Source organism: Scyliorhinus torazame, chromosome 15 (assembly GCF_047496885.1).
Source record: "Scyliorhinus torazame isolate Kashiwa2021f chromosome 15, sScyTor2.1, whole genome shotgun sequence".
Classification (NCBI taxonomy): domain Eukaryota; kingdom Metazoa; phylum Chordata; class Chondrichthyes; order Carcharhiniformes; family Scyliorhinidae; genus Scyliorhinus; species Scyliorhinus torazame.
The window spans coordinates 213,861,302-213,887,863 of record NC_092721.1 but is presented as its reverse complement, the minus strand read 5'-3'; the positions used below and the strand labels follow the sequence as shown (position 1 = coordinate 213,887,863).

The following is a 26,562-nucleotide window of genomic DNA, read 5'->3' as shown; positions in this document are numbered from 1 at the left end:
AACCTTTTGGACTAAGGGCCAATTTAGTATGGCCAATCCACCAACCTGCACATCTTTGGATCTCCCGCTGCTTGTCAATGGGATTTCCCATTGAAGCCACCCCACACCAGCGGGAGACCCACGGGCGGGTGTGCGCTGCCGACGTGAACAGGGAATCCCAACAGCTGGAGAATTCCGGACAATACTTAACTACCGTCTGAGAATTTTTGGAAAAGGTAGCAGTTTCACAGGATCAGTGCTGGGCCACATCTATTTACAATCTGCTGTAATGATTTGGATGAAGGGACTGAAGGTATGGTTGTGAAATTTGCCCACGACACAAAGGTAGGAAGGAAAGCTGCCAAGAGGCAGTGGAGAGTCTGCAAAGTAATCTGGGCAAGTTAAGTGAGTGGGGGAAAAATAGAAAATTAAGTTGTTTGATTTGGCGGCACGGTAGCACAGTGGTTAGCACTGCTACTTCACAGCACCAGGGTCCCAGGTTCAATTCGCGGCTTGTGTCACTCTGTGTGGAGTCTGCATGTTCTCCCCGTGTCTGCGTGCGTTTCCTCCGGGTGCTCCGGTTTCCTCCCACAAGTCCCAAAAGATGTGCTGTTCGGTAATTTGGACAGGAGTTTAGAAGGATGCGGGGGGATCTTATTGAGACATATAAAATTATGAAGGGAATAGATAGGATAGATGAAGGCAGGTTGTTTCCACTGGTCAGGGAAAGCAGAACTAGGGGGCATAGCCTCAAAATAAGGGGAGGTAGATTTAGGACGGAATGTAGGAGGAACTTCTTCACCCAAAGGGTTGTGAATCTCTGGAATTCCTTGCCCAGTGAAGCAGTTGAGGCTCCTTCTTTAAACGTTTTTAAGAAAAAGATAGATGCCTTTCTAAAGAATAAAGGGATTCGGGGATATGGTGTACGGGCCGGAGAGTGGAGCTGAGTCCACAAAGATCAGCCATGAGCTCATTAAATAGCGGAGCAGGCTCGAGGGGCCAGATGGCCTACTCCTGTTCCTAGTTCTTATGTTCTTATGTTCTGAATTCTCCTTCAGTGTACCCAAACAGGCGCTGGAATGTGGCGACTAGGGGCTTTTCACAGTAACTTCATTACAGTCTTAATGTAAGCCTACTTGTGACAATAATAAAGATTATTATTAGATTGTGATTATTCGAGATCTTGCGAGATGTCGCGATCTCGATCTCGCCCTCACTGGGTTAGCTTCACTTAAAAATGTAGTACAGTACGAAGTCTTACAACACCAGGTTAAAGTCCAACAGGTTTGTTTCGATGTCACTAGCTTTCGGAGCGCTGCTCCTTCCTCAGGTGAATGAAGAGGTCTGTTCCAGAAACACATATATAGACAAATTCAAAGATGCCAAACAATGCTAGGAATGCGAGCATTAGCAGGTGATTAAATCTTTACAGATCCAGAGATGGGGTAACCCCAGGTTAAAGAGGTGTGAATTGTACCAAGCCAGGACAGTTGGTAGGATTTCGCAGGCCAGATGGTGGGGGATGAATGTAATGCGACATGAATCCCAGGTCCCGGTTGAGGCCGCACTCATGTGTGCGGAACTTGCCTATAAGTTTCTGCTCGGCGATTCTGCGTTGTCGCGGGTCCTGAAGGCCGCCTTGGAGAACGCTTACCCGGAGATCAGAGGCTGAATGCCCTTGACTGCTGAAGTGTTCCCCGACTGGAAGGGAACATTCCTGCCTGGTGATTGTTGTGCGATCACCAAGGTTGACACCAAGGTTGGTGCAGTGGCAGATAGTGTTGAGGATTGTCAGAAGATACAGCAGGACATAGATAGGTTGGGGACTTGGGCAGAGAAATGGCAAATGGTGTTTAATCCAGACAAATGTGAGGTAACTGGGGCTGTTTAGCACAGGGCTAAATCGCTGGCTTTGAAAGCAGACCAAGGCAGGCCAGCAGCACGGTTCGATTCCCGTAACAGCCTCCCCGAACAGGCGCCAGAATGTGGCGACTAGGGGCTTTTCACGGTAACTTCATTGAAGCCTACTTGTGACAATAACTGATTTTCAATTGTCAATTTTTCAATTTCAATTTCAATAATGCATTTTGGTAGATCTAACATTGAGAGGAAATATACCGTAAATGACAAACCTCTTAGAAATATAGAAAGTCAGAGAGATCTGGGCGTGCAGGTCCACAGATCTTTGAAGGTGGCAACACAAGTGGACAAGGTAGTCAAGAAAGCATACGGAATGCTTGCCTTCATTGGACGGGGCATCGAGTATAAAAACTGGCAAGTCATGCTACAGTTGTATAGAACCTTGGTAAGGCTGCACTTGGAATATTGCGCACAATTCTGGTCACCATAATACCAGAAGGATGAGGAGGCTTTGGAGAGGGTGCAAAGGAGGTTTACCAGGATGTTGCCTGGTCTGGAGGGTGTGAGCTTTGTGGAGAGGCTGAATAGACTCGGACTGTTTTCATTTGAATGACGGAGGTTGGGGGGTGACCTGATAAAGAGCTACAAGATTATGAGGGGTATGGATAGAGTGGATGGGCCGGCACTCTTTCCCAGGGTGGAGGGGTCAGTCACCAGGGGGCATAGGTTTAAGGTCCATGAGGCAAAGTTTAGAGGAGATGTGCGAGGCAGGTTTTTTATGCAGAGGGTGGTGAGTGCCTGGACCGCGTTGCCAGGGGAGGTTGTGGAAGCAGATATATTAACGCCGTTCAAAAGGCATCTTGACAAACACATGGATAGGATGGGTATAGAGGGATACGGCACAAGGAAGTGCTGAGGGTTTTGGCCAAGGTGGTATCATGACCGGTACTGACTTGGAGGGCCCATACCGGGGATTGGACCCCAGGTGGAGTGAGGAGGAGCTCAAGGACCCCCTGACAGATACGTTCAGGCATTGGGGACAGTCTTGAGGCCGCGGTGGGGGGTTGAGAGATCAGGGCGGCATTTTAAAATGTTGACCCGATTTCTCCCTGTACTTGGAAGTGAGGTAAGTGCGGCCTCTGCGGCGTGTATCTCACCAAATCCAAGAAACACCCAGCAAAACACCGAGAAACACCCGGCAAACATCGGGAAACACCCGGCAAACACCGAGAAACAACCGGCAGACACCGAGAAACACCCGGGAGACACAGAGAAACACCCAGCAAACACCAAGAAACACTCGGCAAACGCCGAGAAACACCCGGCAAACACCGAGAAACACCTGGCAAACACCAAGAAACACCCGGCAAACACTGAGAAACACCTGGCAAACACCGAGAAACACCCGGCAGACACAGAGAAACACCCGGCAGACACAGAGAAACACCCGGCAAACATCGGGAAACACCCGGCATTGACCGAGAAACACCCGGCAGACACCGAGAAACAACCGGGAGACACAGGGAAACACCCAGCAAAACACCGAGAAACACTTGGCAAACATCGAGGAACACTCGGCAAACACCGAGAAACACTTGGCAAACACCGAGAAACACCCGGCAAACACCGAGAAACACCCGGCAAACACCGAGAAACACTCGGCAAACACCGAGAAACACACGGCAAACACCGAGAAACACCGGCAAACACCGAGAACCACACGGCAAACACCGAAAAACACCCGGCAAACACCGAGAACCACACGGCAAACACCGAGAAACACCCGGCAAACACCGAGAAACACACGGCAAACACCGAGAAACACCTTGCATATGCCGAGAAACACCCGGCAAACGCCGAGAAACACACGGCAAACACCGAGAAACACACGGCAAACACCGAGAAACACACGGCAAACACCGAGAAACACACGGCAAATACCGAGAAACACTTGGCAAACACCGATAAACACACGGCAAACACCGAGAAACACACGGCAAACACAGAGAAACACATGGCAAACACAGAGAAACACATGGCAAACACCGAGAACCACACGGCAAACACCGAGAAACACACGGCAAACACAGCGAACCACACGGCAAACACCGAGAAACACCTGGCAAACACCGAGAAACACCCGGCAAACATCGAGAAACACACGGCAAACATCGAGAAACACCGGCAAACACCGAGAACCACACGGCAAACACCGAGAAACACCTGGCAAACACCGAGAAACACACGGCAAACACGGAGAACCACACGGCAAACACCGAGAAACACCTGGCAAACACCGAGAAACACCCGGCAAACATCGAGAAACACACAGCAAACACCGAGAAACACCCGGCAAACACCGATAAACACACGGCAAACACTGAGAAACACCCTGCATATGCCGAGAAACACCCGGCAAACGCCGAGAAACACACGGCAAACGCCGAGAAACACACGGCAAACACCGAGAAACACACGGCATACGCCGAGAAACACCCGGCAAACGCCAAGAAACACACGGCAAACACGGAGAAACACACGGCAAAAGCCGAGAAACACACGGCAAACACAGAGAAACACCTGCAAACACCGAGAACCACACGGCAAACACCGAGAAACACCTGGCAAACACCGAGAACCACACGGCAAACACCGAGAAACACACGGCAAACACCGAGAAACACACGGCAAACACTGAGAAACACCCTGCATATGCCGAGAAACACCCGGCAAACGCCGAGAAACACACGGCAAACACCGAGAAACACACGACAAACACCGAGAAACACACGGCAAACACCGAGAAACACACGGCAAACACCGAGAAACACCCGGCATACGCCGAGAAACACCCGGCAAACGCCGAGAAACATGGCAAACACTGAGAAACACACGGCAAACACCGAGAAACACCCGGCAAACACCGAGAAACACACGGCAATCACCGAGAAACGCACGGCAAACACTGAGAAACACCCTGCATATGCCGAGAAACACCCGGCAAACGCCGAGAAACACACGGCAAACACAGAGAAACACACGGCAAACACCGAGAAACACACGGCAAACACCGAGAAACACACGGCAAACACCGAGAACCACACGGCAAACACCGAGAAATACCTGGCAAACACCGAGAAACACCCAGCAAACACAGAGAAACACACGGCAAACACCGAGAACCACACGGCAAACACCGAGAACCACACGGCAAACACCGAGAAACACCTGGCAAACACCGAGAAACACACGGCAAACACCGAGAACCACACGGCAAACACCGAGAAACACCTAGCAAACACCGAGAAACACACGGCAAACACCGAGAACCACACGGCAAACACCGAGAAACACCCGGCAAACATCGAGAAACACACGGCAAACACCGAGAAACACCCGGCAAACACCGAGAAACTCACGGCAAACACCGAGAAACACCTGGCAAACACCGAGAAACACACGGCAAACACCGAGAAACACCCGGCAAACATCGAGAAACACACGGCAAACACCGAGAAACACACGGCAAACACCGAGAAACACACGGCAAACACCGAGAAACACCCGGTTCAATGCACCCAAAACGGGACTCTGTTTTTTCGTGTTAAATCCTGCCACTAGTGATTGCTTCATACTGTGAGTTGGGGATTGACATGTATGTGTTCCTGTGACACAGAGGGCATCAGTGTCCTCCTGATAACTCTGTGTATTGCATATTATGAGATGTTGGTCATTTTCCCATTTTTTCCAGATCTTGGCCACAGCCCAGAAGGAGTTTGAACTTAGGGCACTCCTAAAGTCAGTGGAGACATTCTGGCAGAATTGTGAGTTCAAATTTGTCACACACATCGCAGTGGTTCATTATCAGAAACCAAACCCTGACAGCCAAAGACGCCAAAGTGGAAAACGTCATCAACCTGAGGAGGAATGGGCAGCCAAAGACAGTGGAACATTAACTCTGATTGGTAAGAATGGACCGGCCTAGCCTGGGAGCTGAGGAATGGGTAAAAGTCCAATGTGCTTCGACTTGACCATATATTTTACATGGTCAACACAAACTCCTAGCTCACCACCCAACTGTCCATTTTCTGGGGAAATGAGCTCCTGTGCGTTCAATCTTTGCTGATCACGGCATCTCTCCATTCCGTCATCGTCCTTCTCAATCTTTGTTTCTTATCCAACACATTTAAACTTTTTAATAAATGCTGAGGTCCTCCAAGTACCCCTGACCATGATTCTATACACATTTAACATAACTTCTCAGTTCTATCGCTCTAGAATTGAAACCCCACGATACCTAATGTGTTGCCAATGTAAAGAAATGTTACTTTTGCGAGTACATTTGAAGTTTATGTGAATGATTTGGTCATCCTCCCACTCTGAGATTAACACTCAGCGCAACTAGTCTCTGCACCCTTGTGTGATATCAGGAAGATGTGTTTATATCTTTATTTGAAGTGTGTGAGGTAAACATATCTAACTCTTCTTTCTCGAGGAACACCTTTATATATAAATGACTTGGAAGAAAACGTAGCGGGTCTGATTAGCAAGTTTGCGGATGATTCTAAGATTGCAGGAGTTGCAGATAGTGATGGAGATTGTCAGAGAATACAACAAGATATAGATAGGCTGCAAAATTGGGCAGCGAAATGGCAGATGGAATTTAACCCGGACAAATGCGAGGTGATGCATTTTGGTAGATCCAGTTCAGGTGGGAGCTATAAAATAAATGGCAGAACCATCAGGAGCAGAGACACAGAGAGATCTGGGCGTGCAGGTCCACAGATCCTTAAAAGTGGCAGCACAGGTGGAAATGGTGGTAAAGAAAGCATACGGCATGCTTGCCTTCATAGGACGGGGTATCGAGTATAAAAGCTCGAGAATTATGTTACAATTTATATGGAAAGTTGGTTAAGCCACATTTGGAATACTGTGTCCAATTCTGGTAACCGCACTACCAGAAGTACGTGGAGGCTTTGGAGAGATACAGAAAAGGTTTACCAGGATGTTGCCTAGTATGGAGGGTATTAGCTATGAGGAGAGATTGAATAAACTGGGATTCTTCTCCCTAGAGAGACGGAGGCTGAGGGGCGACCTGATAGAAGTTTATAAAATTATGAGGGGTATAGATAAGGTGATCAGTTAGAGGCCTTTTCCCGACGGAAATGACAATTACAAGGGGGAAAGGTTCAGTGGAGATGTACGGGGGAAGTTTTTTACACAGAGGGTGGTGGTGGCCTGGAATGCACGGCCCAGTGAGGTGATTGAGGCAGATATGTTAGCGACGTTTAAGACTTATCTGGATAGACACATGAACAAACGGGGTATAGAAGGATACAGGTGGTTGGTCTAGATAGGACACGTGATCGGCACAGGCTTGGAGGGCAGAAGGGCCAGTTCCTGTGCTGTATTGTTCTTTGTTCAAATTACTGGAGAGAATTCTTCGAGACAGGATCTACTCCCATTTGGAAGCAAGGGGTCGTATTAGCAAGAGGCAGCACGGTTTTGTGAAGAGGAGGTTGTGTCTCACTAACTTGATAGAGTTTTTCGAGGAGGTCACAAAGATGATTGATGCAGGTAGGGCAGTGGATGTTGTTGATATGGACTTCAGTAAGGCCTTTGACAAGGTCCCTCATGGCAGACTGGGTGCAGAAGAGATTTACCAGTAGAGAGGGTGCAGAAGAGATTTACCAGGATGTTGCCTGGTATGGAGGGCATTAGCTATGAGGAGCGGTTGAATAAACTCAGTTTGTTCTCACTGGAATGACGGAGGTTGAGGGGTGACCTGATAGAGGTCTACAAAATTATGAGGGGCATAGACAGAGTGGATAGTCAGAGGGTTTTCCCCAGGGCAGAACAAACAAAATTACAGCACAGGAACAGGCCCTTCAGCCCTCCCACCTGCGCCGATCCAGATCCTTTATCTAAACCTGTCTTCTGTTTTCCAAGGATCTACTTCCCTCTGTTCCCCGCCCGTTCATATATCTGTCTAGATGCATCTTAAATGATGCTATCATGCCCGCCTCTACCACCTCCGCTGGCAAAGCGTTCCAGGCACCCACCACCCTCTGTGTAAAAACCTTTCCACGCATATCTCCTTTAAACTTTCCCCCTCTCACCTTGAAACCGTGACCCCTTGTAATTGACACCCCCACTCTTGGAAAAAGCTTGTTGCTATCCACCCTGTCCATACCTCTCATAGTTTGTAGACCTCAATCAGGTCCTCCCTCAAGCTCCGTCTTGCCAACGAAAACAATCCTAATCTATTCAACCTTTCTTCATAGCTCGCACCCTCCATACCAGGCAACATCCTGGTGAACCTCCTCTGCACCCTCTCGAAAGCATCCACATCCTTCTGGTAATGTGGCGACCAGAACTGCACGCAGTATTCCAAATGTGGCCTAACCAAAGTCCGATACAACTGGAACATGACCTGCCGACTCTTGTATTCAATACCCCGTCCGATGAAGGCAAGCATGCTGTATGCCTTCTTGACCACTCTATCGACCTGCGTTGCCACCTTCAGGGTACAGTCGACCTGAACTCCCAGATCTCTCTGTACATCAATTTTCCCCAGGACTCTTCCATTGACCGTATAGTCCGCTCTTGAATTAGATCTCCCAAAATGCATCACCTCGCATTTGCCTGGATTGAACTCCATCTGCCATTTCTCTGCCCAACTCTTCAATCTATCTATATTTTGTTGTATTCTCTGACAGTCCTCCTCGCTATCTGCAACTCCACCAATCTTAGTATCATCTGCAAACTTGCTAATCAGACCACCTATACCTTCGTCCAGATCATTTCTGTATATCACAAACAACAGTGGTCCGAGCACGGATCCCTGTGGAACACCACTAGTCACCTTTCTCCATTTTGAGACACTCCCTTCCACCACTACTCTCTGTCTCCTGTTGCCCAGCCAGTTCTTTATCCATCTAGCTAGTACACCCTGAACCCCATACGACTTCACTTTTTCCATCAATCTGCCATGGGAAACTTTATCAAACGCCTTACTGAACTCCATGTATATGACATCTACAGCCCTTCTCTCATCAATTAACTTTGTCACTTCGTCAAAGAATTCTATTAGTTTTGTAAGACATGACCTTCCCTGCACAAAACCATGCTGCCTATCACTGATAAGTCTTTTTTCTTCCAAATGTGAATGGATCCTATCCCTCAGTATCTTCTCCAACAGTTTGCCTACCACTGACGTCAAGCTCACAGGTCCATAATTCCCTGGATTATCCCTGCTACCCTTCTTAAACAAAAGGACAACATTAGCAATTCTCCAGTCCTCTGGGATCTCACCCGTGCTCAAGGATCATAGAATTATCATAGAATTTACAGTGCAGAAGGAGGCCATTCGGCCCATCAAGTCTGCACCAGCTCTTGGAAAGAGCACAATACCCAAGGTCAACACCTCCACCCTATCCCCATAACCCAGTAACCCCACCCAACACTAAGGGCAATTTTGGACACTAAGGGCAATTTATCATGGCCCAATCCACCTAACCTGCACATCTTTGGACTGTGGGAGGAAACCGGAGCACCCGGTGGAAACCCACGCACACACGGGGAGGATGTGCAGACTCCGCACAGACAGTGACCCAAGCCGGAATTGAACCTGGGACCCTGGAGCTGTGAAGCAATTGTGCTATCCACAATGCTACCGTGCTGCAAAGATATCTGTTAAGGCCCCAGCTATTTTGTCCCTCGCTTCCCTTAGTAATCTGGGATAGATCCCACCCGGACCTGGGGACTTGTCCACCTTAATGCCTTTTAGAATACCCCAAACTTCCCCCTTCCTTATGCCGACTTGACCTAGAGTATTTAAACACCGATCCCTAGCCTCAACATCCATTATGTCCCTCTCCTTGGTGAATACTGATGCAAAATACTCATTAAGAATCTCACCCATTTCCTCTGACTCCACGCATAAATTCCCTCTTTTGTGTTTGAGTGGGCCAATCCTTTCTCTAGTTACCCTCGTGCTCATTATATACGAATAAAAGGCTTTAGGATTTTCCTTAACCCTGTTAGCCAAAGATAGTTCATGACCCCTTTTAACCCTCTTTATTGCGCGTTTGAGATTTGTCCTACTGTCCCGATATTCCTCCAAAGCTTCATCAGTTTTAAGTCGCCTGGATCTTATGTATGCTTCCTTTTTCATCTTAGCTAGTCCCACAATTCCACCCATCATCCATGGTTCCCTAATCTTGCCATTTCTATCCAAAGTAATCACCGACTGAAACTTCAACCACCTGGCCGGGATCATTCCCCAATACCAGGTCCAGTATTAGTCCGAGTTGGACTATTTACATACTGCTTTAAAAAACTCTCCTGGATGCTCCTCACAAATTCTGCTCCATCTACGCCTCCAACACTACATGAGTCCCATTCAATGTTGGTAAGTTAAAATCTCCCATCACGACCACCCTATTGCTCCTACATTTTTCTATAATCTGTCTACATATTTGTACCTCTACTTCACGCTCGCTTTTGGGAGGCCTGTAATAAAGTCCCAACAATGTTACTGCATCCTTCCTATTTCTTAGCTCTACCCATATTGCCTCAGTGCTCGAATCCTCCATCGTGCCCTCCTTAATCACAGCTGTGATATCATCTCTGACCAGTAATGCAACGCCTCCACCCCATTTACCTCCCTCTCTATCCCTCCTGAAGCATCTATACCCTGGGATATTTAGTTGCCAGTCTTGCCCTTCCCTCAACCAAGTCTCAGTAATACCAATAACATCATATTCCCAGGTACTAATCCAAGCCTTAAGTTCATCTGCCTCACCTGCTACACTTCTCACATTGAAACAAATGCACCTCAGACCACCTGTCCCTTTGCGTTCATCATCTCTTCCCTGCCTACTCTTCCCCTTAGTCACATTGAGTTTATTATCTAGTACCTTACTGGCTTTATTTGCTGCCTCTTTACTGACCTCTAACTTCCTAATCTGGTTCCCATCCCACTGCCACATTAATTTAAAACCTCCCCAACAGTGTTAGCAAAAGCACCCCCTAGGACATTGGTTCCAGTCCTGCCCAGGTGTAGACCATCCGATTTGTAATGGTCCCACCGCCCCCAGAACCGGTTCCAATGTCCCAAAAATTTGAACCTCTCCCCCCTGCACCACCTCTCAAGCCACGTATTCATTCTGACTATTCTTGAATTTCTACTCTGACTGTCTCGAGGCACTGGTAGCAATCCTGAGATTACTACCTTTGAGGTCCTACTTTTTAAACTTATCTCCTAACTCCCTAAATTCTGATTGTAGACTTCATCCCGTTTTTTACCTATATCGTTGGTGCCTATATGCACCACGACAACTGGCTGTTCACCCTCCCCCTTCAGTATGTCCTGTAGCCGATCTGAGACATCCCTGATCCGTGCACCCGGGAGGCAACATACCATTCGGGAGTCTCGTTTTCGACTACAGAAACGCCCGTCTACTCCCCTTACGATTGAATCCCCTATGACTATAGCCCTGCCAGTCTTTTTCCCGCCCTTCTGTGCAGCAGAGCCAGCCACGGTGCCATGAGCCTGGCTACTACTGCCTTCCCCTGGTGAATCATCTTCCCCAACAGCATCCAAAATGGTATACCTGTTTTGGAGGGAGATGACCGCAGGGGACACCTGCACTGCCTTCCTGCTTTTTCTCTGCCTTTTGGTCACCCATTCCCTGTCTCCCTCACCAATCCTAATCTGCGGTGTGACCAACTCACTGAACGTGCTATCCACGACCTCCTCAGCATCGCGGATGCTCCAAAGTGAGTCCATCCGCAGCTCCAGAGCCGTCATGCGGTCTAACAGGAGCTGCAGCTGGACACACTTCCCACACATGAAGGAGTCAGGGGCATCGGCCGCGTCCCTGAACTCCCACATTGAGCACGAGGAGCATAACACGGGATCTCCTGCCATTTTTACACTTTACCTTAACTGATTACAAATATAATATCAAATAATGAATAAGTGAAAGGAATAAAGATTTTACTTACCAATCACAATTCTTCTCCTCGCGCTCTTTCACTGTGTCCCCACCGCTCTCCTCGCGCTCTTTTATCCTGTGTCCCCACCGCTCTCCTCGCGCTCTTTTATCCTGTGTCCCTGCCGCTCCTCGCGCTCTTTCACTGTGTCCCCGTCGCTCTCCTCACGCTCTTTCACCAGCAGTCACTCTGTCCTCACTCCGACCAGATTCAGCTGGAAACTGCTGACAGTAAGTTTAAAATTTTTTTTACTCCCCTTCTCAGCAAGCACTCACTCAGCAACCACTGGGGGCATAGGTTTAAGGTGCGAGAGGCAAGGTTTAGAGGAGATATATGAGTTATGTTTTTTACATAGAGGGTAGTGGGTGCCTGGAACTCGCTGACGGAGGAGGTGGTGGAAGCAGGGACGATAGTGACGTTTAAGGGGCATCTTGACAAATACATGAATAGGATGGGAATAGAGGGATATGGACCCCGAAAGTATAGAACATTTTAGTTTAGATGGGCAGCATGGTCTGCACGGGCTTGGAGGGCCGAAGGGCCTGTTCCTGTGCTGTACATTTCTTCGTTCTTTGTTCTGATAACCCATGAGCATCTCAGCGGGGACCACCCCAATTACTGCATGCGGAGTGGTCCTATGCGAGGACAAAAAGCGTGCCAACCTGGTGCCCACCAAGCCCGAAGTCTGCTTCTTTAGTCCCCGTTTAACCATCCACACAGCCTTCTCTGCCAAACCATTTGTTGATGGATGATATGGGGCGGTGCGGACATGTTGAATCCTGTTACCCTTCATGAGAGGAGTTCCCCGCCCCTCAGCAGGGAGCACGTACTCCACGAGAATCATGGGGAAGATGATCATTCCCACCCTGTCGGTCCCATGCGGGATATTACATGAAGGGTCTTTCCCGTTTGTTCCAGTTTATTCCCTTATTTCCCCTTTCTTTTATTTTTGCCGTTTCATTTTTGACCCAAGGATGATTTATGGACATGTGGCCTGTGTCTTTAATCCAAACAGAAGAAAGCAGTGGCCTGTGCCTTTAATTCAAACAGAAGAAAGCAGTGGCCTGTGCCTTTAATTCAAACAGAAGGATCCAGAAGGTTGTGCTGTTTTAGGTTGGTAATTACAGACTGGCTGATGTCAGTGATGACTCGGTTTGAATGATTTGGTGGTGGCCAATGAATAGGTCCAAAAGCCTCTGCTCTGCCGGGTAACAGGCGGGGATTGGATCTGATCCCACTGAAATATTTTCAGAGTCAGGAGGTTCCAGTTTGGTTTCACTTCTGATTCAACAGCTGGGACAGAGGCACCTAACTAATTCTCTCCAAAAATATCTAATTAATCCTCTTGGGAAGGCCACTGCGAGGGCTGGCTCTCCCTCCAGCAAGCCTGGACGTAGTTCTTTTGGGTCTGAAAAGGTCTGAAGTCAAACCACAAACTGGAAACAAGGTTTGATGTGAAATCTAGTGTCTCAGGAAAGAAATAGGCCTGAATGTGAAATTTGAGCAGAAGGCCCAGATTGCTAAGAATGAAAATGCCTCTCCAGAAAGCCTGTAGCTTGTGAGTACTGAATTCTCTAAACTGTGGAGACCCTGAATGAACGACTCTGCAAAGAAGACCATTACCAGCTGTAAACCAGATACTTTAATCAGCGAGAGTGCTGTGAGGAAACCGTGTGAATGGACCATTCGAAGCAAAGACTTTTACCTTTTTATTATGTTGCAGCTGTATAGAACCTTAGTTAGGCCACACTTGGAGTATAGTGTTCAATTCTGGTCGCCACACTACCAGAAGGATGTGGAGGCTTTAGAGAGGGTGCAGAAGAGATTTACCAGGATGTTGCCTGGTATGGAGGGCATTAGCTATGAGGAGCGGTTGAATAAACTCGGTTTGTTCTCACTGGAATGACGGAGGTTGCGGGGCGACCTGATAGAGGTCTACAAAATTATGAGGGGCATAGACAGAGTGGATAGTCAGAGGCTTTTCCCCAGGGTAGAGGGGTCAATTACTAGGGGGCATAGGTTTAAGGTGAGAAGGGCAAGGTTTAGAGTAGATGTACGAGGCAAGTTTTTTACGCAGAGGGTAGTGGGTGCCTGGAACTCACTACCGGAGAAGGTGGTGGAAGCAGGGACGATAGTGACGTTTAAGGGGCATCTTGACAAATACATGAATAGGATGGGAATAGAAGGATACGGACCCAGGAAGTGTAGAAGATTGTAGTTTAGTCGGGCAGCATGGTCGGCACGAGCTTGGAGGGCCGAAGGGCCTGTTCCTGTGCTGTACATTTCTTTGTTCTTCTGTTCTTCTTCGACCTTCATCCTTATTATTTTTACCCCTTTCCACCTGCAATCTTAGTGTGGGTAGAGGGTGGGACAGTTAAAGGGTGTAGCAGGTGTTAGTATGTTGTTATCCAGTTGCATTTACTGCAGATTTTGTTATTATTCTTGTTATAAATAATCAGTAGTTATGTTTCAACTTACAAACCTGGTAACTGTAATTATTGAGGAGCTAAGGGCCAAAGACGTTGGGAATTTTTATAAGAATTATTTGTTAATTCACTTGTACTGTGACTCCGGGACATGTAAGGCTAGAATTGACCACGACCTTGCCGAGGATGTTGTAACATTGCGCTCTTTGTGATGTTGATCAGGGCTGTGACAGAGGTAAAACCCAATCAGAAAGATGAACTGTAGGAAACGTGTGTGTGGATTGGAGAACAATATTGCAGGATTGGACAGGACAGGGAGTTTGGAGTTAGCTTTGACATTTGCAAGGACTGAGGGCTCTGAGATTTGTTTTCTGTAACCACAGGAACAATTTCCAATGTGGAGCAATCCCGATCCGGACCCCAGTAGGTGTTAGGATACCAGACGGAAAGCCCAATATTTTTTTAAAATTTGTAACATTTGGAGGAAAGGAGTCTTTACTCCGGGACTGATTTCACACACAATTAGGGATGTTTAATTAAAATAAACTTTATTACTAGCACAGTATTACCAACTTTAGCATCACAAAGTAAAATAGCTTACAATTACCCATTAAACAATGCAATGAAAGTCATGATGTGGAGATGTCGGCGTTGGGCTGGGTTGAGCACAATAAGAAGACTTCCAGCACCAGGTTAAAGTACAACAGGTTTGTTTGGAATCACTAGCTCCTTAATCAGGTGACTGAACAAAGAGTGTTAGGTGGGGTTTACTGGGTTACAGGGATTGGGTGACCATAGACCAGAAGACCAGAAGACATAGGAGCAGAATTAGGCCACTCGGCCCATCGAGTCTGCTCCGCCATTCAATCATGGCTGATATTTTCTCATCCCCATTCTCCTGCCTTCTCCCCATAACCCCTGATCCCTTATTAATCAAGAACCTATCTATCTCTGTCTTAAAGACACTCAGTGATTTGGCCTCCACAGCCTTCTGCGGCAAAGAGTTCCACAGATTCACCACCCTCTGGCTGAAGCAATTCCTCCTCATCTCTGTTTTAAAGGATCGTCCCTTTAGTCTGAGATTGTGTCCTCTGGTTCTAGTTTCTCCTACAAGTGGAAACATCCTCTCCACATCCACTCTATCCAGACCTCGCAGTATCCTGTAAGTTTCAATAAGATCCCCTCTCATCCTTCTAAACTCCAACGTGTACAGACCCAGAGTCCTCAAATGTTCCTCATACGACAAGTTCTTCATTCCCGGGATCATTCTTGTGAACCTCGTCTGGACCCTTTCCAAGGCCAGCACATCCTTCCTTAGATACAGGGCCCAAAACTGCTCACAATACTCCAAATGGGGTCTGACCAGAGCCTTTTTCAGCCTCAGAAGTACATCCCTGGTTTTGTATTCTAGCCTTCTTGACATGAATGCTAACCTTGCATTTGCCTTCTTAACTGCCGACTGAACCTGCACATTAACCTTAAGAGAATCGTGAACAAGGACTCCCAAGTCCCTTTGTGCTTCTGATTTCCTAAGCATCTTCCCATTTAGAAAATGGTCTATGCCTAAATTCCTCCTTCCAAAGTGCATAACCTCATACTTTTCCACACTGTATTTCATTTGCCACTTCATTGCCCACTCTCCTAGCTTGTCTAAGTCCTTCTGAAGCTCCCTTGCTTCCTGAATACTACCTGTCCCTCTACAGATCTTTGTATCAGCTGCAAACTTAGCAACAGTGCCTTCAGTTCCTTCTTCCAGATCAAGCTGTGAGCTTAAATAGGGTGCTCTTTCCAAGGGCCAGTGCAGACCTGATGGGCCAAATGGCCTCGTACTGCACTGTAAATTCTATGATTCTGTGAACCTGAAGGGGAAGTCCTCATTAGTCCATTAGAGCAGGGATATTTCAGTTTGTCCAAAGTCTGTAATTTAATCAGATGTCCCAAATAGTGCAGCAGCTAGCCAGAAGACTGTAGATTGAAGACAGGTAGCAGGGCAGGGATTAACAGGAAATACAGAACAGACAACGATTTTAACACAGTATTCTAATGCAGGTCAAAAATACAGTTAGCCGACCCAGGAATACTTACTATGAAGAGAAGTCTTGGATAAATGACTTTGAGAGAGAGATTCTCCAGGAAATAGCACGCAGATTCTTGTCTGTGCTAAACTGCTGTTTAACCTGCCAGTCTTTTCAGAAACCTCTGCTTCGAGAGCAGCTGCTAGTCTGTCCAGAAACAAATCTTCAACTGAACTGAAACCCAAAATTGACTGTGTCAACCGCTGGCTCCTCACATTAAACTACATTATCTTACTAGGGCCAAACACAATATCTTTAATTATCTACTCCCTAGAGAGCTCTCATTCAATAAACTAAACTCCAACTTTTACAATGCTTTAATTGCACCTCTTGTAGCCACAAAGCCAAACTTTCTTGCAAGCCAGGATTCCTTTTTGCCCCAGTAGTTTCTGATTTTATTTTACAGCACACAGCTGCAAAAGTATAAATGACATACGTTTGAAAATTAAAAAAGGAGAGTAACATCTGATAATGATTGTAGTGCAAGACCCGCTCCCCTAAAGAGAGCAGGTCCAATCCACTTGATCTGATCAGGCTGGTCAGATAATCATTACTTTACACTTTACACAACAGGTCCTTTCAAAAGTCCACATTAAATACAGTAGTTCAATAATACACCAAGGAAGAATACAGAAAAGAAGAGAGCAGCTTCAGTCAACTTCCTCCATGTGGGATGCATCCTCATCTCCCTCCAGGGGTGGGATCTCTTCCACAGGCACCTCAAAATCATCAATGCTCAGACCTAGCTTGACCATTCTGTAGATATGGTTCGAGTGCGCCTGCGGATCATCCAATGAAAACCCAGAGGACAGCAGTGCAGTCTCGAAGAGCAGGATCACAAGGTCCTTAACAGCTTTGTCATTCTTGTCTACTTCTGCTTTCTGCCTCAGAATGTCCATGATTGGGTGGTCAGGGTTGATTGACAGGCGTTTCTCAGCTATGGTCTAACCCATGGGTGAATTGTCCCATAGGGCTTGAGCCTTCAAGGATAAGAGTGGTCTTCGGGTGAATGTGCTAAATTGGGGGAAGGCTAATTATAACAATATTAGGCGGGAACTGAAGAACCTAGATTGGGGGCGGATGTTTGAGGGTAAATCAACATCTGACATGTGGGAGGCTTTCAAGTGTCAGTTGAAAGGAATTCAGGACCGGCATGTTCCTGTGAGGAAGAAGGATAAATACGGCAATTTCCGGGAACCTTGGATAATGAGAAATATTGTAGGCCTTGTCAAAAATAAAAAGGAGGCATTTGTCAGGGCTAGAAGGATGGGAACAGATGAAGCCTCTGGAATATAAGGAAAGTAGGAAGGAACTTAAGCAAGGAGTCAGGAGGGCTAGAAGGGGTCACGAAAAATAATTGGCTAATAGGGTTAAGGAAAATCCCAAGGCGTTTTACATGTACATAAAAAGCAAGAGGGTAGCCAGGGAAAGGGTTGGCCCACTGAAGGATAGGCAAGGGAATCTATGTGTGGAGCCAGAGGAAATGGGTGAGGTAATAAATGAATACTTTGCATCAGTATTCACCAAAGAGAAGGAATTGGTGGATGTTGAGTCTGGAGAAGGGTGTGTAGATAGACTGGGTCACATTGAAATCCAAAAAGACGAGGTGTTGGGCGTCTTGAAAAATATTAAGGTAGATAAGTCCCCAGGGCCTGATGGGATCTACCCCAGAATACTGAAGGAGGCTGGAGAGGAAATTGCTGCGGCCTTGACAGAAATCTTTGGATCCTCACTGTCTTCAGGTGATGTCCCGGAGGACTGGAGAATAGCCAATGTTGTTCCTCTGTTTAAGAAGGGTAGCAAGGATAATCCAGGGAACTACAGGCCGGTGAGCCTTACTTCAGTGGTAGGGAAATTACTGGAGAGAATTCTTCGAGACAGGATCTACTCCTATTTGGAAGCAAATGGACGTATTAATGAGAGGCAGCATGGTTTTGTGAAGGGGAGGTCGTGTCTCACTAACTTGATAGAGTTTTTCTAGGAGGTCACAAAGATGATTGATGCAGGTAGGGCAGTGGATATTGTCTATATGGACTTCAGTAAGGCCTTTGACAAGGTCCCTCATGGTAGACGAGTACAAAAGGTGAAGTCACACGGGATCAGGGGTGAGCTGGCAAGGTGGATACAGAACTGGTTAGGTCATAGAAGGCAGAGAGTAGCAATGGAAGGATGCTTTTCTAATTGGAGGGCTGTGACCAGTGGTGTTCCACAGGGATCAGTGCTGGGACCTTTGCTGTTTGTAGTATATATAAATGATTTGGAGGAAAATGGAACTGGTCTGATTAGTAAGTTTGCAGACGACACAAAGGTTGGTGGAATTGCGGATAGTGATGAGGACTGTCAGAGGATACAGCAGGATTTAGATTGTTTGGAGACTTGGGCGGAGAGATGGCAGATGGAGTTTAATCCGGACAAAATGTGAGGTAATGCATTTTGGAAGGTCAAATGCAGGTAAGGAATATACAGTGAATGGTAGAACCCTCAAGAGTATTGAAAGTCAGAGAGATCTAGGAGTACAGGTCCACAGGTCACTGAAAGGGGCAACACAGTTGGAGAAGGTAGTCAAGAAGGCATACGGCATGCTTGCCTTTATTGGCCGGGGCATTGAGTATAAGAATTGGCAAGTCATGTTGCAGCTGTAAAGAACCTTAGTTAGGCCACACTTGGAGTATAGTGTTCAATTCTGGTTGCCACACTACCAGAAGGATGTGTAGGCTTTAGAGAGGGTGCAGAAGAGATTGACCAGAATGTTGCCTGGTATGGAGGGCATTAGCTATGAGGAGCGGTTGAATAAACTCGGTTTGTTCTCACTGGAACGAAGGAGGTTGAGGGGCGACCTGATAGAGGTCGACAAAATTATGAGGGGCATAGACAGAGTGGATAGTCAGAGGCTTTTCCCCAGGGTAGAGGGGTCAATTACTAGGGGGCATAGGTTTAAGGTGAGAGGGGCAAGGTTTAACAAAGAACAAAGAACAAAGAAATGTACAGCACAGGAACAGGCCCTTCGGCCCTCCAAGCCCGCGCCGACCATACTGCCCGACTAAACTACAATCTTCTACACGAAGAGTAGATGTACCTGGCAAGTTTTTTACACAGAGGGTAGTGGGTGCCTGGAACTCGCTACCGGAGGAGGTGGTGGAAGCAGGGACGATAGTGACATTTAAGGGGCATCTTGACAAATATATGAATATAGAACATAGAAAATACAGCACAGAACAGGCCCTCGGCCCACGATGTTGTGCCGAACCTTTGTCCTAGATTAATCATAGATTATCATTGAATTTACAGTGCAGAAGGAGACCATTCGGCCCTTCGAGTCTGCACCGGCCTCGGAAAGAGCACCCCACCCAAACTCAACACCTTCACCCAACACCAAGGGCAATTTGGACATTAAGGGCAATTTATCATTGGCCAATTCACCTAACCCGCACATCTTTGGATTGTGGGAGGAAACCGGAGCACCCGAAGGAAACCCACGCAGACACGGGGAGGACGTGCAGACTCCGCACAGTCAGTGACCCAAGGCGGAATCGAACCTGGGACCCTGGAGCTGTGAAGCAATTGTGCTATCCACAATGCTACCGTGCTGCCCTTGAGAACAAATAAATCTACACTATATCATTTAACCGTAATCCATGTACCTATCCAATAGCTGCTTGAAGGTCCCTAATGTTTCCGACTCAACTACTTCCACAGGCAGTGCATTCCATGCCCCCACTACTCTCTGGGTAAAGAACCTACCTCTGATATCCCTCCTATATCTTCCACCTTTCACCTTAAATTTATGTCCCCTTGTAATGGTTTGTTCCACCCGGGGAAAAAGTCTCTGACTGTCTAATCTATCTATTCCCCTGATCATCTTATAAACCTCTATCAAGTCGCCCTTCATCCTTCTCCGTTCTAATGAGAAAAGGCCTAGCACCCTCAACCTTTCCTCGTAAGACCTACTCTCCATTCCAGGCAACATCCTGGTAAATCTTCTTTGCACCTTTTCCAAAGCTTCCACATCCTTCCTAAAATGAGGCGACCAGAACTGTACACAGTACTCCAAATGTGGCCTTACCAAAGTTTTGTACAGCTGCATCATCACCTCACGGCTCTTAAATTCAATCCCTCTGTTAATGAACGCGAGCACACCATAGGCCTTCTTCACAGCTCTATCCACTTGAGTGGCAACTTTCAAATATGTATGAACATAGACCCCAAGATCTCTCTGCTCCTCCACATTGCCAAGAACTCTACCGTTAACCCTGTATTCCGCATTCATATTTGTCCTTCCAAAATGGACAACCTCACACTTTTCAGGGTTAAACTCCATCTGCCACTTCTCAGCCCAGCTCTACATCCTATCTATGTCTCTTTGCAGCCGACAACAGCCCTCCTTACTACCCACAACTCCACCAATCTTCGTATCGTCTGCAAATTTACTGACCCACCCTTCAACTCCCTCATCCAAGTCATTAATGAAAATCACAAACAGCAGAGGACCCAGAACTGATCCCTGCGGTACGCCACTGGTAACTGGGATCCAGGCTGAATAATTGCCATCCACCACCACTCTCTGACTTCTATCGGTTAGCCAGTTCTTTATCCAACTGGCCAAATTCCCCACTATCCCATGCCTCCTTACTTTCTGCAGAAGCCTATCATGGGGAACTTTATCAAATGCCTTACTAAAATCCATGTACACTACATCCACTGCTTTACCTTCATCCACATGCTTGGTCACCTCCTCAAAGAATTCAATAAGATTTGAAAGGCAAGACCTACCCCTCACAAATCCGTGCTGACTATCCCTAATCAAGCAGTGTCTTTCCAGATGCTCAGAAATCCTATCCTTCAGTACCCTTTCCATTACTTTGCCTACCACCGAAGTAAGACTAACTGGCCTGTAATTCCCAGGGTTATCCCTAGTCCCTTTTTTGAACAGGGGCACGACATTCGCCACTCTCCAATCCCCTGGTACCACCCCTGTTGACAGTGAGGACGAAAAGATCATTGCCAACGGCTCTGCAATTTCATCTCTTGCTTCCCATAGAATCCTTGGATATATCCCGTCAGGCCCGGGGGACTTGTCTATCCTCAAGTTTTTCAAAATGCCCAACACATCTTCCTTCCTAACAAGTATTTCCTCGAGCTTACCAATCTGTTTCACACTGTCCTCTCCAACAATATCGCCCCTCTCATTTGTAAATACAGACGAAAAGTACTCGTTGAAGACCTCTCCTATCTCTTCAGACTCAATACTCAATCTTCCGCTACTGTCCTTGATCGGACCTACCCTCGCTCTAGTCATTTCCTGTGCTGTACATTTCTTTGTTCTTTGTTCTAAAAGTACAGCACAGGAACAGGCCCTTCGGCCCTCCAAGCCCGTGCCAACCATGCTGCCCGACTAAACTACAATCTTCTACTCTTCTTGGATCCGTATCCCTCTATTCCCATCCTATTCATGTATTTGTCAAGATGCCCCTTAAACGTCACTATCGTCCCTGCTTCCACCACCTCCTCCGACAGCGAGTTCCAGGCACCCACTACCCTCTGTGTAAAAAAACTTGCCTCGAACATCTACTCTAAACCTTGCCCCTCGCACCTTAAACCTATGCCCCCTTGTAATTGACCCCCCTACCCTGGGGAAAAGCCTCTGACTATCCACACTGTCTATGCCCCTCATAATTCTGTAGACCTCTATCAGGTCACACCTCAACCTCCTTCGTTCCAGTGAGAACTAACTGAGTTTATTCAACTGCTCCTCATAGCTAATGCCCTCCATACCAGGCAACATTCTGGTAAATCTCTTCTGCACCCTCTCTAAAGCCTCCACATCCTTCTGGTAGTGTGGCGACCAGAATTGAACACTATACTCCAAGTGTGGCCTCACCAAAGTTCTATACAGCTGCAACATGACTTGCCTAATTCTTATACTCAATGCCCCGGCCAATGAAGGCAAGCATGCCGTATGACTTCTTGACTACCCTCTCCACCTGTGTTGCCCCTTTCAGTGACCTGTGGACCTGTACACCTAGATCACTCTGATTTTCATTACTCTTGAGGGTTCTACCATTCACTGTATATTCCCTACCTGCATTAGACCTTCCAAAATGCATTACCTCAAATTTGTCCGGCTTAAACTCCATCTGCCATCTCTCCGCCCAAGTCTCCAAACGATCTAAATCCTGCTGTATCCTCTGACAGTCCTCATCGCTATCCGCAATTCCACCAATCTTTGTGTCGTCTGCAAACTTACTAATCAGACCAGTTCCATTTTCCTCCAAATCATTTATATATACTACAAACAGCAAAGGTCCCAGCACTGATCCCTGTGGAACACCACTGATCACAGCCCTCCAATTAGAAAAGCATCCTTCCATTGCTACTCTCTGCCTTCTATGACCTAGCCAGTTCTGTATCCACCTTGCCAGCTCACCCCTGATCCCGTGTGACTTCACTTTTTGCACTAGTCAACCATGAGGGACCTTGTCAAAGGCCTTACTGAAGTCCATATAGACAACATCCACTGCCCTACCTGCATCAATCATCTCTGTGACCTCTTCGAAAAACTCTATCAAGTTAGTGAGACACGACCTCCCCTGCATAAAATCATGCTGCCTCTCACTAACACGTCCATTTGCTTCCAAATGGGAGTAGATCCTGTCTCGAAGAATTCTCTCCAGTAATTTCCCTACCACTGATGTAAGGCTCACCGGCCTGTAGTTCCCTGGATTATCCTTGCTACCCTTCTTAAACAGAGGAACAACATTGGCTATTCTCCAGTCCCCCGGGACATAACCTGAAGACAGTGAGGATCCAAAGATTTCTGTCAAGGCCTCAGCAATTTCCTCTCTAGCCTCCTTCAGTATTCTGGGGTAGATCCCATCAGGCCCTGGGGACTTATCTACCTTAATATTTTTCAAGACGCCCAACACCTCGTCTTTTTGGATCTCAATGTGACCCAGGCTATCTATTCACCCCTCCCCAGACTCAACATCCACCAATTCCTTCTCTTTGGTGAATACTGATGCAAAGTATTCATTTGGTACCTCGCCCATTTCCTCTGGCTCCACACATAGATTCCCTTGCCTATTCTTCAGTGGGCCAACCCTTTCCCTGGCTACCTTCTTGCTTTTTATGTACGTGTAAAAAGCCAAGAGATTTTCCTTAACCCTATTTGCCAATGAATTTTCGTGACCCCTTCTAGCCCTCCTGACTCCTTGCTTAAGTTCCTTCCTACTTTCCTTATGTTCCTTCATCTGTTCCCAGCCTTTTAGCCGTGACAAATGCCTCCATTTTCTTTTTGACGAGGCCTACAATATCTCTCGTTATCCAAAGTTCCCGAAAATTGCCCTATTTATCCTTCCTCACAGGAACATGCCAGTCCTGAATTCCTTTCAACTGACACTTGAAAGCCTCCCACATGTCAGATGTTGATTTACCCTCAAACATTCGCCCCCAATCTAGGTTCTTCAGTTCCCACCTAATATTGTTATAATTAGCCTTCCCCCAATTCAGCACATTCACCCTAGGACCACTCTTATCCTTGTCCAGCAGCACTTTAAAACTTACTGAATTGTGGTCACTGTTCCCGAAATGCTCCCCTACTGAAACTTCTACCACCTGGCCCGGCTCATTCCCCAATACCAGGTCCAGTACAGGCTCTTCCGAAGTTCGACTGTCTACATATTGTTTTAAGAAGCCCTCCTGGATGCTCCTTGCAAACTCTACCCCGTCTAAACCCCTCACACTAAGTGAGTCCCAGCCAATATTGGGGAAGTTGAAGTCTCCCATCACAACAACCCTGTTGTTTTTACTCTTTTCCAAAATCTGTCTACCTATCTGCTCCTCTATCTCCCGCTGGCTGTTGGGAGGCCTGTAGTAAACCCCTAACATTGTGACTGCACCCTTCTTGTTCCTGATCTCTACCCATATAGCCTCACTGCCCTCTGAGGTGTCCTCCCGCAGTGCAGCTGTGATATCCTCCCTAACCAGTAGCGCAACTCCGCCACCCCTTTTACATCTCCCTCTATCCCACCTGAAACATCTAAATCCTGGAACGTTTAGCTGCCAATCCTGCCCTTCCCTCAACCAGGTCTCTGTAATGGCAACAACATCATAGTTCCAAGTACTAATCCAAGCTCTAAGTTCATCTGCCTTACCCGTAATACTTCTTGCATTAAAACATATGCACTTCAGGCCACCAGACCCGCTGTGTTCAGCAACTTCCCCCTGTCTGCTCTGCCTCAGAGCCCCACTGTCCCTATTCCCTAGTTCTCCCTCAATGCTCTCACCTTCTGACCTATTGCTCCCGTGCCCACCCCCCTGCCATACTAGTTTAAACCCTCCTGTGTGACACTAGCAAACCTCGCGGCCAGGATATTTATGCCTCTCCAGTTTAGATGCAACCCGTCCTTATTTAGGTCACACCTGCCCTGGAAGAGCTCCCAGTGGTCCAGATAACGGAAACCCTCCCTCCTACACAAGTATGCATCCGATTGCATTAGATCGACCATGGTTGCATTGAATGGAGGAGAGACACAAGGGGCCGAATGGGCTCCTTCTGCTCCTGATTTGTGTACACTTGGAGTTCAGGAGTTGGAGGCTAATAGCTGAGCAGCTAATATAGAGCAGCTTTTGATGAGAATGTAACGTGTGTTTGTCTGTCTGGCCTAGAGATGGAAAGGCTGAGATGGCACACCGAGGACAGTTTGATGACACTCAGTATGCTTGTGGCAACTTCAGTGGCCGAAAACATCCAGAAAGAAGCTGAGAAACTCATGGAAATGATCCAACACTTTGGTAAGTCACATAATCCACATCCCAACATCAATAATCCCTCCCCCAAGTAACGTCATACCCTTAAAATCTCTTCCCCAAACAACAGAGCCCAATACCCCATCTGCTGTTCACAAGCCTCAATACCCCCCCCCCCCACAATCAACTGCCCCCCTCTAACACAACCCACTGCTAACCCAGTCTCTATACCCCAGAGACAACCAACTCCCCCAGTGTCCTGACCTTTCACCGCCACCACACACTCCATACTCTCGTAAAGCAATAGTCATAGATAATCAGAATTAGATATACCTGACACGAGTCTGTTTCATTCAGGTGAATATTGTGTCGGACTTTCTCCTGTTTGCTGTGCTCCCAGATTTCCTTTTCTCCTTATCCAGGGGAGCTGCTGGACCTGTGGAAGATGTTCCAGGATAAGTGGGTCTTTCTGCACCAAGTGTTTTACGAGATGGAGCTGGAAGCTCGGAAACCGAATTCACAGCTGGTGAGTAACTCCTGGCTCCCCCAGCAAAGCTTGGATTGGAGACAAAACTAATAAACTCAGTATTGCCTGTCAGGTGGGGAAAAGGGGAGGTGGGGAAAAGGGGAGGAGGAGATGGGGGAAAGGGGGGAAGAGATTGGGGGAAGGGGGGGGAAGAGATGGGGGAAGGGGGGGAAGAGATGGGGGAAGGGGGGAAGAGATGGGGGAAGGGGGGGGAAGAGATGGGGGAAGGGGGGAAGAGATGGGGGAAGGGGGGAAGAGATGGGGGAAGGGGGGGAAGGGGGGAAGAGATGGGGGAAGAGATGGGGGAAGGGGGGAAGAGATGGGGGAAGGGGGGAAGAGATGGGGGAAGGGGGGGGAAGAGATGGGGAAGGGGGGAGAGATGGGGAAGGGGGGGGAGAGATGGGAAGGGGGGGAAGAGATGGGGGAAGGGGGGGAAGAGATGGGGGAAGGGGGGGAAGAGATGGGGGAAGGGGGGAAGAGATGGGGGAAGGGGGGGAAGAGATGGGGGAAGGGATGGGGAAGAGATGGGGGAAGGGGGGGAAGAGATGGGGGAAGAGATGGGGAAGAGATGGGGAAGGGATGGGGGAAGGGATGGGGAAGGGGGGGAAGGGATGGGGGAAGGGGGGAAGGGGGGGAAGAGATGGGGAAGGGGGGGAAGACATGGGGAAGGGGGGAAGAGATGGGGGAAGGGGCGGGAGGAGGTGGGGAAAGGGGGGAGGTGGTGGGGGAAAGGGGGGGAGGTGGTGGGGGAAAGGGGGAGAGGAGGTGGGGGAAAGGGGGAGAGGAGGTGGGGGAAAGGGGGAGAGGAGGTGGGGGAAAGGGGGAGAGGAGGTGGGGGAAAGGGGGAGAGGAGGTGGGGGAAAGAGGGGAGGAGGTGGGGGAAAGGGGGAGAGGAGGTGGGGGAAAGGGGGAGAGGAGGTGGGGGAAAGGGGGAGAGGAGGTGGGGGAAAGG

General features: G+C 47.8%; 1 protein-coding gene across 1 annotated transcript in view; it reads left to right on the top strand.

Annotated features, from left to right (window-relative positions):
* Positions 1 to 26,562, top strand: part of LOC140391353 (dynein heavy chain domain-containing protein 1-like) — a 275,539-nt gene that overhangs the window by 247,838 nt on the left and 1,139 nt on the right. Inside the window, exons 18-20 of the mRNA XM_072475932.1 lie at positions 5,591 to 5,804; positions 25,004 to 25,129; positions 25,507 to 25,610. Of these exons, the coding sequence (XP_072332033.1) occupies positions 5,591 to 5,804; positions 25,004 to 25,129; positions 25,507 to 25,610 (444 nt within the window). The remainder of the gene's footprint in view (positions 1 to 5,590; positions 5,805 to 25,003; positions 25,130 to 25,506; positions 25,611 to 26,562) is intronic.